The sequence below is a fragment of the Dipodomys ordii genome, unplaced genomic scaffold (genome assembly GCF_000151885.1).
Source record: "Dipodomys ordii isolate 6190 unplaced genomic scaffold, Dord_2.0 Scaffold133, whole genome shotgun sequence".
NCBI lineage: Eukaryota > Metazoa > Chordata > Mammalia > Rodentia > Heteromyidae > Dipodomys > Dipodomys ordii.
Window position 1 is genome coordinate 3,587,016 of NW_012267349.1, and position 17,817 is coordinate 3,604,832.

At 36.7% G+C, this 17,817-nt stretch overlaps 1 protein-coding gene across 7 annotated transcripts in view; it reads left to right on the top strand.

Annotated features, from left to right (window-relative positions):
* Positions 1–17,817, top strand: part of R3hdm1 (R3H domain containing 1) — a 160,024-nt gene that overhangs the window by 50,546 nt on the left and 91,661 nt on the right. For 5 of the 7 annotated variants that reach the window (XM_013030821.1, XM_013030822.1, XM_013030825.1 and 2 more), the window contains exons 2-4: positions 2,899–3,107; positions 6,952–7,162; positions 15,974–16,063. In XM_013030821.1, the coding sequence (XP_012886275.1) occupies positions 6,992–7,162; positions 15,974–16,063 (261 nt within the window). In that variant the 5' untranslated portion in view covers positions 2,899–3,107; positions 6,952–6,991. The remainder of the gene's footprint in view (positions 1–2,898; positions 3,108–6,951; positions 7,163–15,973; positions 16,064–17,817) is intronic. The other 2 variants (XM_013030827.1, XM_013030823.1) reach the window with 1 other exon arrangement.

Sequence of the window (17,817 nt, forward strand, 5' to 3'; positions counted from 1 at the left end):
TTTTCTGCTTATGTGGTGCTGAGGAATCGAACCCAGGGCCTCATGCATGCAAGGCAAGCACTCTACCACTGAGCCACCTTCCCAGCCCCTTATTTGGTATTTTAAACACCAAATTCTAAGTGTTGTAGTAGTGACAAGATATATCTTGGGTATTTTGTGGCTTCCTGACCGTGACTTTAACATGTTTATAAAATCTTTGGTAATCCAAAGAATGGAGGTTTCATACCAGATAAAGGGGGTGCCTGAGTAAGCCCTCTCTTTGGCCATACAGAAGTATATACCCCACATTCGTTATGATGCTTATTCTCCTCTCCTGGGTTTATGCCTTCCTTAGACACAGTGGTGGACCTATGTAAGCCTCCTCACTATCCTGCTTAGTGTAAGTGCAGTGGCTATTCTGTGGGAAAGGATATGGTGGGTGGTTTACATTTAATCAGCCACTCCTCACAGCAAACTATGAACCAGATATTCTCTTTCCCAATTCACAGGTCAGAAAACAGAGGCTTAAAGATTAAGTAATTTGCTGAGGGTATGATATGATGGACACAGCTGGTTTAGTCATTTCTTCTTTTTGTTGTTGGTTTTTTTCTTTTATGGTGGTCCAGAGTTCAAATTCAGGGCCTGAACACTGTTCCTGAGCTTTTCTGCTCAAGGCACTTGAGCCAAAGTATTTTGTTTCAAAGACTTTTAGTTTTCTGGTGGTTAATTAATGGTAAGAATCTCACTGACCTTTCTGCATGGCCTGGCTTGGAACTAGGATCCTTAGATCTCAGCCTGCTGAATAGATAGGATTACAGGCAAGAGCCACAGACGCACAGCTAACCTCATTTCTAATAAGAGCTTACTTACTTACTCATTTCTAGAGAGCTTACTTGCTCTCTATTATGCATTGCCTACTTCCTAGATACTATCCTTAGTCACTTTGATTCTGAATCATGGGTACATTTAGATTCCAAATTTAAAGATTCCTGGTTAAAACAGTCCTTTTATGAATGGGGCTGGGAGGGAGCCCCCATGGAAAGTATTTGGCTCCTTAGTGAGTGCTGCCACCTTGTGTCTACAGTTTTATAAGGAAAAAAGTTAAAATTGAGAATAATTGTGTTGAAAACTACTTAATTTTTGCTTGGTTTTAGTGGAACTTACTTATTTAAAAATCATTTGACTTAGTGGCTAATGAAGCTTTTTCAGAACAAGATGAACAAAAAAACCCTTTGACGTTTGTGATACTTCTGTTCTTTTATCCTTTAATCAAAAATACAGAAACTAAGATGTGAAAGCGAATGTGAAGTTATATCATACCATATTTCAAAATAGTTTTTGAACAGTCAACATAAAATATGAGTAATTCTATGATGTATGAATAGCTTCTTTAGTATTAAACCCCTTGATGTGTAGACCTCATTATGCTTAATTGTTTAACCTTAAGTGTATTATTCTACTTATTGAAAAGAGAAGTATCAAAGGAAGCCACATGATCTTCTTAGAATTATTTACTTGTTAGGATGCTTTCATTTGTACCAAATAAGTATAAAATGAAGCTGGTTTTTAAAATAAAATATGGAGCCAAGCACCATGGCTTATGCCTATAATTCTAGCTACTCAGGATGCTGAGATGTGAGGATAGTTGTTCAAAGCCAACTCAGGCAGGTAAGTACATGAGACTCTTATCTTCAGTTAACTGGCAGAAAGCCATGGATCAAGTGGTAGTGCACTAGCCTTAAGCGGAGAAAGCTAGTGAATAGCCAGGTTCTGAGGTCAAACTCTAATAATGGCACCAAAAAACAGTGCTTGTGTGTGTGTGTACGTGAGAGAGAGCTTTTTTAAATGTCATTAAAATTTTTCCAACCTTTATAGACAATTTATTATAGCAAGCAGTGTGAGTGTCTTTGAAATTGTTTAATGACTTATTATACAGTCTTTTGTTATTTTCTAACCTTTTTTTTGGGTGTGGGGGGGGGTCGATCGTGGGGCCTGAACTCTGGGCCTGGGCACTGTTCCTCAGCTCTTCAGCTCAAGGCTAGGGTTCTACCACTTGAGCCACAGCACCACTTCCAGTTTTCTGAGTGGTTTATTGGAGATAAGAGTCTCATGGACTTTCTGCCCGGGCTGGCTTTGAACCATGATCCTCAGATCTCAGCCTCCTGAGCAGCTAGGTTACAGGCACCCAGCTATTTTCTACTATTTTTTTTACTAGAGAGTATGATTATTCATGTAATCTTAATTTTTTGTCTTTTAAATTTAATTTTTGTGTAGTGTACAAAAGGGTTTCAGTTCAACTTTTGATCAGTGTCACCTTTTCTGTCATTCTTCCCTCATTGATCTCAATTTCACCCATTTTAGGCTACCTGAGAGACGGACAAAGGATGACCCATTGCAACAATGATACTCACAAGATACTATGTCAGAAATGAACTTTACAGCTTGGGGTGGGGAGATGGTAGAACAACAAAGGGGTAACAGTGTTCGACAAGAAATATACTCATTACCTTACTCATGAAACTGTAACCCCTGTGTACAGCATCTTTACAATAAAATAAAATTTAAAAAAGAAAAAAAAACTATAGAAATCATACTTCTCAGAATTAAAGTTCTCTTGGTTGTGATCTTGGGTAGGCTTTTTTTTTTTCTTTAAAAAGGAGCTGATATCTCCCTTACAACACTGGCCTCCTTGCAGACTTTCATATTAGTTTACTTCCTTTCCTTGGTCTTTTGCCTTTACTGATAACTCTTAAGGCCTTAGTGGCTTATTTAGGTTCGTGTAACTAACGCATGTCAGAATTAAATGCAAGTGTTCTGACTCTTGTTTAGGACAGGAAAATAATAACACTACCAACACTACTGTGAAGTATTCTATTCCCCTTGCCTGTTCTGTGCAAATGTCTTTTGTTTTTATTTTAGGCCACTGGAAGATATGATTTATTTGATCCAAGACAGTCCATTTCAGCCCAGGAATCTACAGTGGTGACAAGGACATGGGACTCCTCCTGCCAGATTTCACATGGTTCAATACAATTGACATCCTGGCTGACAGCTGTGAAAAGGAACCTTGGATTATTTTATTTTACTTTTGTGGAACACCACAATACCAAATCCATAAGACACATCAGGTAATACTCATTGCTATCTTGAAGAACACATTTCTTGTTTTGGAAACTCTACCCTCTTCTTTACAACCTTGTTGATATTAGAATGAACCAATCAACTTTTGGCATAAGATATAGTTGTTTTTTCTTTTTTATTTGTTTAAGACTGGATCCTACTGAGTTCCTCAAGCTGATCCTACCCTCTCATTTTCACAAGTGCTGGAAATATAGCCCAGCATAAGGAAGACTTCATTGTGTTTTTATCTCAAATCGTCTACCTGTGATTTCTAGATTTGTGATTTATATTTGTATGGTACTTGAGTTTGAACTCAGATTCTTGTGCTAACTCTGCTCACTCATTAGATTGTCACTCTACAACTTAAACTACACCTCTAACCTGAAGAATCTATTTGCTTTAACTTTCTTTCTTTCTTGTCAGTCATGGGGCTTGAACTGTGACCCTCAGATCTTAGCCTCCTGAGTAGCTAGGGTTACAAGCGTGAGCCACTAGCACCCAGTTTCTGGGTTTTTCTTTTCTTTTTAATTTTCAGAAATACTTATAAATTCCTACAGTATATTTACTTCATTGTAAAACATACTCCTTTTTTGTGGACCTGAGAGTTTAACTTTAGACTTGTGATTGCTATGTAGACTTTCTACTCCTTGAGCCATACTTCCAGCCATTTTTTCCCCTTGTTTTTCCTTTTTTTTTTTTTTTTTTTATGGGGGTGGGTTGGTCATGGGGCTTGAACTCTGGGCGCTGTCCCTCAACTCTTCAGTTCAAGGCTAACACTCTACTACTTGAGCCACAGTGCCACTTCTGGTTTTCTGAGTGGTTTATTAGACATAAGAGTCTCATGGACTTTTCCTGCCCAGGCTGGATTTGAACTATGATCCTCAGATCTCAGCCTCCTGAGTAGCTAGGATTACAGGCATGAGCCACTGGCACCCAGCTTTCCTTGGTTTTTCAAATAGAGTCTTAGATGTATGCCCAGACAAACCTGGACTGTTACCTACTTACCTCTGCTTCCCACTTAGCAAGGCTGACAGTTTTGTACCACCTTGTCCAGCTATTGATTGAAATGGAATCTTATGTATAAGTTGGCCTCAAACCTTGTTTTTCCCATCTCTACTTTTTTGTAAAAAAAGAAAAAGTTACTATAAAGGTGACAGAGGGATTATAGTTATATAAGTCAGGTAAAAAATACATTTGGGGGGCTGGGAAGGTGGCTCAGTGGTAGAGCACTTGCCTTGCATGCCTGAGGCCCTGGGTTCCATTCCTCAGCACCACATAAGCAAAAAGAAAAAAAAAAAGCTGGAAGTGGCTCTGTGGCTCGAGTGGTAGAGTGCTTGCCTTGAGCTGAAGAGCTGAGGGACAGCGCCCAGGCCCAGAGTTCAGGCCCTACGACCAGACCAAAAAAATACATTTTGGGGGGCGGGGGGGTCGTCATCTAGAATACAAATAACAAACACTAGTTAGGATGCCAAGAAAATGCAACTCTTAACACACTGTTATTGGCAAATGATGGGTACAAACACTATGGAAGTCAGTGTAGAGAGTCCTCAAAAAATTTGAAAATAGAACTAACCTAAGTATCTGTCATACCACTCCTGGGTATTTATCCAGAAGACAGCAAGTCAAGATACAATAAGGGCACCTAAACATTCTCATTGCAAAGTTATGGAAATAACCTAGATGTCCTACAACCAATAGATAATTAAAGAAATACACATACACACACACAAACACACACACACAAACATACACACACACACACACACACGGAGGAATTCATTTATTTGGAAGAATAATGTGTCATTTGTAAACAAATGGATGGGCCTGGAAAAAATTAGGTGAAGTAAGTCAGGCTCAGAGAGATTAAGGGCACATATGTTCTCATATGTGGAAGTTGCACCTAAAATACAGTCATATATGAAAACATACATAAGGGGGCTGGGAAGGTGGCTCAGTGGTAGAGCACTTGCCTTGTATGCCTGAGGCCCTGGGTTCGATTCCTTAGCACCAATAAGAAAAAAGAAAAAAGCCAGAAGTGGCGCTGTGGCTCAAGTGGTAGAGTGCTAGCCTTGAGCTGAAGAGCTGAGGGACAGCACCCAGGCCCAGAGTTCAGGCCCCACGACCAGACCCTCCCAAAAAAAAAGAAAAGAAAAAGAAAGCATAAATAGGGCCATGTGCATGTATATATACATGATCACCTTGACTGAAGTATGGTATACACAATAGTGGGTTTCTGTGGTATAACTTCTTCAAACAGTTAACAGTTTAAGAAAATTAATACCAGGAAACTGAAATATGTCTTATCTAAGGACCATCAGGGATTGAGAGGAAGGGAGAAGATGAACAGAAAGAAGAATGGCAGCAGGGGAAGAGGGTGTGAATACAGTCAGAATACTCAATGTACATGTGTGAAAATAAAGCCAAAAAACTTGAGGGTTTGGGTTATGTTGATAGAGAAGATGAGCAAATGGTGGAAGGGGTGACAATGATAATGATACATTGGACACATAAACTCACAAGTTGAATTGAAACCACCCTTTGTACAACTATTTAATGATTTGTTTTTTTAAGACAGGTAGTATTGCTGTGTGCTGTAGCTCTGTCATCTAGCTACACAGAAAGCATAAATGGGAGGATTGTGATCTATATAAGACTAGGAATAAATATTACACCCTACCTCAAACGTAACCAAGAAGTCTGGGATCCAAGTGGTATAGTTCCTGAGTTCAAATCCAGTACCACCAACAAAAAAATTATATTATGAAAAAATATTTTTTAAAGTAGGCATTGGTGATTAGTCCTATAATCCTAACTGCTCAGAAGGCTGATCTCTGAATATCAAGGTTATAAGCCAGTCTGGGAAGAAAAGTCCATAAGTTTCTTTACATCCAGCAAAAAACAAAAGTGGTGGTGTAACTCAAATGGCAGAGTACTAGACTTAAGCAAAATATCCAAGTGATAGTGTGAGACCCTTAGTTAAGCCCCAGTACTGGCATTTAGAAAAAGAAAAATTACAGAGGAGTTGAAAAAATTTTACTATGAACATTAACATAATCACCCTGAGATTCTTTTGTTACTTACCTACTTTTACCTATTTACATCTGTTTTTCTATGTGCCCACTGATTTTTTTATTTTATTTTAGAATTGTTTGCATCCAATTCTTCTAGTTTTTGGAACATTTTTCACATGCCCTAAAATGACAGCTGTCTTCAGGATTAATTTCTATACATTTCAATTTGATAACTAGTTTGAAGTTACTTGTGTTTTTCTTAAATTTATTAATGACATTAAATATATTGGCATTCTGTGTCTGATCACCTGTGGGTTTCATTTTCAGAATTCAGGGATTTTAAGATCTGTGGAATTACAGGAATACATATGAAAGTTGTGATAAATTTTGATTTAACAGAATAATATGGTAATTCTTTTAGAGGAAACTTGTACAGTCATTTAAAAATGCATATATTATCATCTAATCACTACCTTCTATCTTAATTTAGCTCTTTCTTACTAATTTGTTTTTTTTTTTGCCAGTTCTGGGCTTGAACTCAGGGCCTGAGCACTATCTCTGAGCTTCTTTTTGCTCAAGGCTACCACTTGAGCCACAGCACCACTTCTGGCTTTTTCTTTTTATGTGGTACTGAGGAATGGAACTCAGGGCTTTATGCATGCTAGGCAAGCACTCTGCCAACTAAGCCACATTCCCAGCCCTAGTTTAGTTCTTGAAAGCAGGAATCTTGCTTTTGTATATGTATATTCATCATTAATTCCTGGAATATAGAAGTCAGTATTGTATACTAATTAAGTGTAAAAGAATTTAAAACCTAATTAAGATATTTTTTCTCACCAAGGCTTCAAGTTCCCTGTAGAATTCTAAAATAACCTTTGCTAATGAGGATGTCTGATACTGTTACTATAAAAGATGAAACTGAAACAATGAAGGATTTGGAGGCAGAAGTGAAAGATACCACCAGAGTTGAAAATCTTATCAAATCAGAAAACTATGGGAAGATTTTGGCAGAGAAGAATGACCGTTGTATTGACAACAATATTGATTTGCAGGTAAATAGGATTTTCTTCATGTCTACAAAATAACTAATACTACTTGATTATGCTTCTTTTCATATAAAATTCACTATAGAACTCTAAAAGGGTTAAATTGATCCTTCTGGACTCTTACATTTGAGTCATCTGATTAAGTTTCTGTGTCTTTGCTATTTGATTTGGTATATTATCATTACAACATAATATGTTTTATTTATGTGTAGCCCGTGTATTTTATTTTTATTTACCTTGTGATTCTATCTTTCCCCTAATTACCAGTCCTGTGAAAGTTATGAATTTAAGTGCTCTTAGAAAAGAAAAAACTAAAGTAGTTGAATATGCAAAAACTCTATTGACAGAAACAATCCTTTGGGAATTTCTCAGTCAACCATCACTGAATAAAGCAATTAAGGGTCTTAGGAGGAAAGGATGATGCTTCTGATACTGGTCTCATATAAAGACTGAGAACTTTATGCATATATGAAGACTAAAAACTTAGCATGAAAAGGGCTTTTACTTCCAAGCATAGATGGAAAATAAGTTGAATAATAGATTCGCTTTTATAAGGTATTTCAGTTACTTGTTGTGTAAAAATAAAATGCTAATAATTTTACAATCATTTTCTTGTTAAATATGATTTGTGAACTAGGAAACTGAGCAATGTGTGACTGAGTGCATTCTCTATTCTACAAGGCATCCAAAGTAGTCTCTTAGTGATAGTTAATTGGCTATTTAACCCACCTAGACAGCCCAGTGCTGTGTCCCTCATGTCTGGCACATTGGTAGAACTAACTAGAATGCTGGGTTCATTCATCCTATACCTACTACTACCTGAGCCATGGTCTTTCTATGATGGAAGGCCTGCTGAGCCAGACTTCTTATATAGCAGCTCAAAAATCAGAGAAAGAATGTTCCAAGAGATAAGAGAGCAGAACAAAGCTTTGAACCAAGCTTGGACATCCTACAACATCTTCACTATATTTTGGTGACACATATCATCAATAAAACAGCTCAGATGAAGAATTAGATCTGTCTCTCAGTAGGAAAGCATTTATAACTACTTTATACCACATTTTTTGTTGTTGATGGTAGTGGTGATGGTCATAGAGTTTGAACTCAGGGTCTTGGGCTCTGTCCCTGAGCTCTTCAGCTCAAGGCTAGTGCTCTACCACTTGAGCCACAGTGCTACTTCTGGTTTTCTGGTGGTTTATTGGAGATAAGAGGCTGATTAAGTACAATCGGGTGTATTTATTTAAGAAAGTAGACATAAACCATTTTCCAGTCATTTTTAATAATAGTATTTTTAAAACATCAAAACTTTTGCCATTGAGTAATTGCTATATGCCGGTATCATGATTTCATTAGAGAAAATTAGCTAAAATTATATTGCATATGTGATTGGAATGATAGTAAGGTGGCTCAGTAATAGAGTGCTTGCCTAGCATGCATGAGGCCCTAGGTTCCATTCCTCAGCACCACATACACAGAAAAAGCTGGTAGTGGGCACTGTGGCTCACGTGGGAGAGCGCTAGTCTTGAGCTGAAGAGCTGAAGGACAGTGCCCAGGCCAAGTTCAGGCCCTATGACCGACCAAAAAAAAAAAAAAAGATTTCCTTTTTAACCTCCTTCTACATTCTTGGAGGCCATGCTTATGAACAAATAATTAATTGCATTATTTCATTTTTAGTATGTCTGTTATGTTGCCCATTGATACTTAGCATAAGAACATTCTGATGACTACAATCACATGATGGTTAGTTGTTTACACTAAAGAAATTTATTTTAACACCTATTCGGTACCAAGGAAATAGCATTGTATACAATGTTTATTTTTAACCTTATGTTCCATGTATCATTTTTTTTTAGAATTTATGGTAGAATATTTCCTCCACTATGAGCTTTAAAGAAATAGAGGCCCCCATCCGAGGCACATGGTAAAGAGTTTACTGCAATGGTATAACTTAGACAGGACAGGTTCAAGTAAAAAAAGTAATTTTTCCTTTTTCTTTTTCTTTTTTTCATTTAGAATAATGTAAAAGCTAACTGTTTTACAACAAGTAATAGGACATTTTGTTTAGAAAATAATAATTCTAGTTAGCCCAGTATGGTAAGCTAGCAGCAGCCTTAGAGGCTAAGGGGATCACAAGTTTTAACCCAGCCTAGACTACATAGTGAGACACTAAAAACTAAAAGCAGTAATAGGCTAAATCATATGGAATTGCCTACTCTAATAGATTGCATGACATTTGTCTTTCTTTGGTAACTTCAAGGTATTTCTCAAAGCTTATATATACACATTGGAACAGTGCCCCTCCCACCACACACATTATTAACAACAGAATAACTAATCAAACTTGTGTTAAGTTGTGTTTGTAAATTGTGTTCTGGAGGAAATGAGGGAACTGTGGGTTTTTTGTTTAACAGATAGACCTTACTTGCTAGAGTTGTACAAATAATTGATGGTGTATAAGTGAATGTTTTACACACGGAATCAGTTCAAGAAAGAGTTTTGAATCTTCTTGTTTATATAATAAAACCTTTGATAATTAAGATGAAAATCTTACATCTGACTTCTCTGAAGTTAATTTTCATGAACTATAAAGCACCGATAACCTAATAAGGCTGTCCCTCCCCCTCACCAAAAAAAAAAAAAAAGCCAGCACCTGTAAGCTCACATCTGTAATCCTAGTTACTCAGGAGGCTGAGATCTGAGAATCATGGTTCAAAGCCAATCCAATCAGGAAAGTCTGTGAGACTCTTATCTCCAATAAACCAGCAGAAAACTGAAAGTGGCACAAGTGGTAGAGTGCTAGCCTTGAGCAAAAGAAACTCAGGGACAGTATCCAGGCCCTGAATTCAAGCCCCAGGACTAGGGAAAAAAAAAAAGTAACATACCTAGCACATAGAGCCTAATATGGAACATGTTATCAAGAATATTATCATTACACTTATTGGTAACTATTGTCAATTATATATAAGCCATAGTGCAACTATGAAATCTGTCAAAGAAGAACATAAAGACAAGAAAATAAAAAGCAAAGCTTATTTCTTGACATATACTCTGCCAGATTTCAATTCAATAATTCCTTCAGTTCACTTACCATAATGCATTTTTTTAAAATTACTTCTAGATTTTAAGCCAGCTCTCTTGACTTAGAAAACTTTGTTGTTGATTGTGGTAGTTGTTTTCCAATAGAAATTGACAATCTGACTTCAGTTATTTAGACCACCTTCTGACCTTGAGGTAGACATTGAATTCATTATAATTTTCCGTAACTTCACCATTAATCTTTACTCTTGCATAGAAAATCAGTATTCCAGTCTTCATTGTGTTTGAACCATTACAGTGTATTTGTTCATAAAAGTTACTAATTATAAATGAAAAGCAATTTCATATCTTGAGTGATATTTTACAGTTATTTTTGTGATAAATCCTAGTATAACTCATGAAGATTACTCTGATCTTTTTTCAGATTTCCTGAAATTCCACTAAGAATATTTTATGTAACTATTTGTTTACATAGTTCCTAGGTACTTCAGTATAAATTGTATGAACTATAAATTGGGAACTTAGTAGCTAAGCCTTCTAAATTCCAATTTAATTAGTATTTCTCTGGACTAGTAGAAGCTGTTAAATAAGCTGTCAAATTTTTCTGTGACAATGAAGACCTATCACGTGAAAAGTAGGTTGTACATATGTAAAGTCCATTTTAAAAATAATTGTAGATTAAGCCAAGTACCAATAGCTCACACTTGTAATCCTAGCTACTCAGGAGGCTGAGATCTGAGGATCCTGATCAAACCCAGCTGGAGCAAGATAGTCCATGAGTCTCATGTCCAATTAACCAACAAAAAAATAGAAGTGGAGCTATAGCTTAAGTGTTGGAGCACCAGCCTCAAACAAAAAAGGTCATAGACAGTACCCCTGAGTTCAACCCTAGGACTGGTACCAAAAAAAAAAAAAAAATACACACACACGTTCATATGAGAGAATTTCTTTTTAAAGCCAAATCTGGCTGCAAAACTGATCATGAAAAAAGGAAATAAAGGGTATTTAGTAAATAGAACTAGTTTTTCCTGCTTTTTGTGGGTACGTATGTATGTATGTATGTGCCAAATTTTCTGGTATGTTATGTAATTTCTGTTCTTTGCTATTAAAGTGAAATGATAAATTTTCTTATTGGCTTACTTCTATAGTAATATATTTACTGTATAACAAATTATCACAAATTAAAAGGCATAGAGCAATATTTGTTTATGAATTCATAGTAGACTCAGCTGGGTTCTCTACTTAGGGTTTAGGTTAACAAGACCAAAATCAAAGCTGTCAGCCAAGCTGAGCCCTTCTCTTAAAAATGCTGATAAAGGGGCTGGGAAGGTGGCTCAGTGGTAGAGCCTTGCATGCCTCAGGCCCTGGGTTCGATTCCCCAGCACCACATAAGCAAAAAGAAAAAAAAGGTGGAAGTGGCGCTGTGGCTCAAGTGGTAGAGTGCTAGCCTTGAGCTGAAGAACTGAGGGACAGCACCCAGGCCCAGAGTTCAGGCCCCGCGACCGGACTCAAAAAAAAAAAAAAAATGCTGATAAAGAGTATTTTCTTTTAAGGCTCATTCCAACTGTTCCCAAATGATTTGCATATGTGTTTCTGGGATGTCTTTCAGGTTCTTTGCCCAAAAAAAAAACTACCCGAAGTCCAAAGATGGCCTCTCTTACCTGCAAAGCTAATAGCATTATATTGAGACTTTTGAGTCTCTATTGACTTGTCCTATTTCCAAGCAAAAAATACTCATAGTCTTAAAAGGCTTCACTTCATTTTAAATCTGTGTGTTAAGGTCAGCAGACTTGAGGCTTAGTTAATTCTGTAAAATTTCATCATACACAGCTGTACCTAAATTTGTGTTGTCTTGTGGACCATCTTTGAACTGCTGTCTACCACAAGAATATGTAATCCACAACAAGCGTTTTTTGTTGTTGTATCTTTGGTTTTATGCTTGTCCTGGGGCTTTGTGCTCAAAGCTAGTGCTATAGCACTTGAGCCATAGCTTAACTTCTGGCATTTTAGTAGTTAATTGGATGTAATAGTCTCACAAACTTGCCTGCCTGAGTTGACTTGGAATTGGAATTTCAGATTTCAGCTTGAGTAGTTAGGATTACAGACAATGTACCACCAATGCCTAGTTAAGAAAATTTTGTTTTTTGTGGTGTTTTTGTTGTTGTTGTTGTTGTTTGGGGGGGGTTGTCTTTTTTGTCGGTCATAAGGCTTGAACTCTGGGCCTGGGCGCTGTCCCTCAGCTTTTCAGCTCAAGGCTAGCACTCTACCACTTGAGCCACAGCTCCATTTCTGGCTTTCTAGTGGTTTATTGGATTTAAGAGTCTCACGATCTTTCCTGGCTAGGCTGGCTTTGAACGGTGACCCTCAGATCTCAGCCTCCTGAGTAGCTAGGATTACAGGCATGAGCCATTCGCGCTGGCTTTTGTGGGTTTTTTTTTTTTTTAATAAGGGTAAAGTGCATTGAACCAAGATTCTAAGGTTCTTAGGTTGTTTGCTAGTTGTGTGTACATGCATGCACTGGTCATGAGGCTTCAACTCAGGGCCTGGGCACTGCCCCTGAGCTTTTATCCTTAAGACTAGCACTATCATTTGAGCCCCAACTGTACTTCCAGCTGTTTAGTCATTAGAGATAAGGAGTCTCATAGACATTCCTGCCCAAGCTGGCTTTGAAGCTGGGTCCTCAGATCTCATCCTCTTGAGTAGAGGTAGCCAGCTGGTTGTTTGCTATTTAATAGCTCATTCTGTCATATTCATGAGAGTGGAAATTGTAACAGGCAGAATATGTGATGTACAGTAAAAACTTGATATCTTTTCTCATTTTTCTTCTTCATCAGAAGTTTTTATGAATTAAAACTGAGTTTATACATGTGTAAGTCTATGAATATTGCAGTATGAAGAACATGCAATATGACCTTCATTTTATAGATTTTTTAAAACAATATCTGATTCTTAAACAACTTGTCTGAAATCTCTTGCTTTTTAAAGAGGCAGAAGATTGGTTTTCTATTATTTAGTGATTTAGAGTTTATAAACTCACATTTAAGGGCTAGGAAGGTGGCTCAGTGGTAGTGCTTCTACCATGCATGAGGCCCTGGGTTTGATTTCTCAGCACCACATAAGCGGAGAAAACTGTAAGTGGTGCTGTGGCTCAAGTGGTAGAGCGCTAGCCTTGAGCTAAAGAGCTGAGGGACAGTGCCCAGGCCCAGAGTTCAGACCTCATGACCAACAATAAGTAAATATATAAATAAATACTCACCTTAAAAAAATCCTACCCTTCCAGTAAATCATTTAAGAATCCTGTTCTTGAAATACAATTATTATGAATTTTTTGTACAGTTAAGGGTAAACTGAATAATAAATTGCCTACTAGTCAGAAACAAAGTTAGAACTTTAAATCTAGTCCTGCTGCAAATGGATATAGCTTTGACTTTACCAGCTAATCAACTCTTAGGCATTTTTAGTATATGGATTTATATCATTGATATTTAGAAATGCAAGAGAATTAAAGGGTAATTCACTAATATTTTTCTTTTATGCTCCTTTAGTCATGTACATTTTCCTAGTTTTCACTAGTTACTCTTCTCCCACTTTTTTCCTTGTAAGTGTTCACCCTGACTGTGCAACTTCTTTTTTTTGGCCAGTCATAGGACTTGAACTCAGGGCCTGGGTGCTGTCCTCCAGCCCAGTTCCTTCTACTTTTAGTTTTCTGGTAGTTAATTGGAGATAAGAGCCTCATAGATTTTCCTGCCTGGGCTGGCTTTGAGCTGCAACCATCAGATCTCAGCCTCCTGAGTAGCTAGGATTATAGGCAAGATCCACCAGTGCCCAGCTACAACTTCTGTTTATTGATGTAATTTACAATAGGTGAAAAGTTTTCATCTAACTAAAGAAAGCAGGTGAAACAAAACAGTACCAACTTGCAGGAGCCCTCTTTTGTATCACAACAAAGCACATGTGTGTGTATGTATACACATATACATACATAACATTTTCTTCTTTCTTAGAAGCAGGAAGTTTTGTTGTTGGGTTTTTTGTTGTTGTTTTTGTTATTGTTATTTTGCTTATCCTGGGACTTAAACTCAGAGCCTGGGTGCTGTCCCTGAGCCTCTTTGTGCTCAGGGCTAACACTCTTCTACTTGAGGCAGACAGCACCACTACTGGCATTTTCTGAATACTTTATTGGAAATAAGAGTCTCATAGTCTTTCCTACCCCAGCCTCCGGAGTAGCTAGGATTATAGGTGTGAGCCACAAGTGCCTGGCTCCATTTTTTTTCCATTGCTTTTATTGTCAATTTGGTGATACAAAATCAAACTCTTCAGAATACTGTCCTTCTTATCTTTGTACTCAAAATAGGAGTCATGATATATATTGTTACTATGGGCTTTTATTTCTATTGGCTTCCAAAGAAGTGGTTTTAAGGTACATTTAGAATAGCGGCATTTTTTAAATCTTTTTTATGTTAACTATTCTAGTCTAAGGATGAGGGACTTAGAGTATATTTTGTATTTGTTACCAAACTGGCTCCCTCATATTACTGACTATAAGTGATACACCCTACACTATTTGGGACTGGATTTAGAAAAGTAGATGAGATAGAAATAGGAAGGAAGAGTATTTTGTGTCACAGACACTTGATTTCACAAACTAGAGCCAATCTTACTAGGTTCCCTGGTTATGGGACTCATTATCTTTCAGTCATGCTTAAACATTTCTATCGTAAGTCTGTCCCCTTTGTTTCCATTTCATTGATCTACCCCAGAACTAGCAAATGGGATTTTATTACTAAAACTGGTAGAATACTTCCTACTGTGACAAAAAGGCTTAGTTGGTAGATATTTGCTAGTATTCTGACCCTGTGCATTTGAAGCATTCTTTTAGTAAGATTGGAATATTTCTCAGCTCAGATATTTTAAATTGTTGAGTGGTTTAGTGTGGTTCCTCCATACACTGAACACAGGCTAAAATATGATGTTAAAGAGTTAATAAATGTGTTCTATTTTGCTATTACTAGTCACTTTATAAGTTCCTTAGAGTTCAGTTAACAGAAACTGTGGCCATTTGCTGACATAAAGAAAAAATGTTAACCCACAGAAGATTTTAAAGAATCTTCTACAAGTGTCCTTTTGGGAGGAATCAATACTTACTCGAGAACCATCTCTGATTTCCTCATTTTGCATACATTGTGCAAAGCTAGTTTTTCTGTGAACAAATTTTCTGTCTCAGTATGGAATTTAATAAAAATCTTTCTTATTGTATATTCAGCGGCCACTGCAGTCATTTGGACAGACAGGAAAAAGGTCTAAGGTATAGTAAATATTTGGTGTGCTGGCATGCCAAGGGCCTTCCTTCATGCTTGATGAATCCTTGTTTTCATATGGCACTACATTCAGTTTAGTTTGTTTTTTTTTCATATTTTTGGGGGAGCAAAAAGCTTGTTTTGTTTTATTTGGGGTTTTTGTCTTGCCAAGTCGCTTTTATGCATTGCTTTTTTATCTTTGGTATTTCTGTAGAGTAAATCGCTTTCTTACCATTCTTTAGTTTTGAAGTTGGAATTATTCTCATTCTTAGTATTGCTATAATTTTCAAGACACCAACTGTTGTTTTTCCTCTTAACAAAGGACTTTAGTAGTGTTTAATGATATATTTAACTTGCACATTTCATCCAATTTTTATATATGGCAAAGCTATAAGGAAATTTGCAAACACTCTTCATGGGTCTTTTGGATAGATATGCCCTAGATGTATGAAATGTAGTGTTAATTTTAAATACTTCTCTCTAGTCAAGCTCAAAATTAAAGCTAGTTCGGAGCCTTGCAGTGTGTGAAGAATCTCCACCACCTCCTGCAGCAGAGATATCACAGGAGAACCAGGTAAAAAAAAAAATCTCCCCCCCAAAAAATGTTGTTTGGAGATACGGTGGAACTGGAGATGTTCTTTCATATGGTTAAGTAAAAGTTGAGTGTGTTTCATTTTTATGAAGTGAAACTGGTTTGATAATACTTGGAAACAAAGATACAGATGCAAAGTTGAAAATGCTTATGGAGAAACTTTGAGATCATACCATTAACTGAAAATGTGGCCTTAAGAGAGTAATGAATTAGTATTGAAAAGTTACAAAATGTTAAAGTAATATTTCTAGATAAAATTACAATAAAATCTGCCCTTTTATTTTTTTAATTATAGAAATTTGGCAGTACTTACTTTGACTCACTGTAATACTTCTGCTTGTGTATTATTTTACTTAATCTGAATGCATATATAGCCAGTTTTTATTTAATATGACTTTAATAGCTATCTAATACTTCTAATTCTTATCTCCTTTTATAAAATTATTGCTTGAAAGTTAAGCAGACAATCCATTTTGCTTTTTATACTCTAATGTTATGACAGATAATTTCCTATTGATTTTGTTTTATGTTAAATTTGGACATGAACATAAATGATTTTTATCCCATGTAATAACTTGAGCTCTAGTGGCTTGTTCTATTTCATAAGAATGTAAGCAGTCTAAAATGCCTTTGTACAGCAACATTAAGTTCCTAAAGGATCAAAGCAATGCATGTTTATTTAAGAAACTATGACTTAACTTTTTTTTTTAATAATGGGGCTTGAACTTAGGGCCTGGGTGCTGTTGCGAAGGTCTTTTGCTCAAGGCTAGTGTTCTACCACTTTGAGCCACAGCTCCACTTCCATGACTAATTTTTTTTTTTTTTTGAGGGTCCGGTCATGGGGGCCTGAACTCTGGGCCTGGGCCCTCAGCTCTTCAGCTCAAGGCTAGCGCTCTAAAACTTGAGCCACAGCGCCACTTCTGGCTTTTTTCTTTTTGCTTATGTGGTGCTGAGGAATTGAACCCAGGGCCTCAGGCCTGCAAAGCAAGCACTCTACCACTGATCCACCTTCCCAGCCCCCCATGACTAATTTTTTAAGAAGACAAAGCCATTGTACATTATACATCTTTTTTTTTAAATACCAGTTATGAATTTGACAATTCAAGGAAAAAAATTATGCTTTCTAATGACTTAGATGATTCCTTTCAAAGCTTACTATAGATAAAATAATTCTTACATATTTAGAGTATATCATACTTTTTAAAATAATAGGATGCAAGAAAATCAAAGTTTTCCTTGAACTTTTTTTTCAAATGTCAAGAGTACAGAATTCAAAGTTCTTTATTTTTTCTTTTGTTTTGTTTTGTTTTTTTTTTTTTTGCCTGTCATGGGGCTTGAACTCAGGGCCTAGGCACTGTCTCTCAGCCTTTTTGGCTCAAGGCTTGTGCTCTACCACTTGCCACAGCGCCACTTCATGCTTTTTTCTGTTTATGTGGTACTGAGGAATCAAACCTGGGGCTTCATGCATGCTAGGCAAGCACTGTACCACTGAGCCACATTCCCAGCCCCGAATTCAAAATTCTTTAGTAATTTAAAAATTACAATAGAAGATAGCTATATGTGTTTAATTGGTAAGATATATTTTAGCAATAAAATAGGCTTTTAAAAGCTAGAGGCAGAATTGCAGTTAAAGTATTTCTACTAAGTATTGTGATCTAGAGAATACGTTCAAATATAAACTACAAGCTAAAATGTTATGACATACTCTGAAAAAAATGAAAATTTGTCTGTTTTTT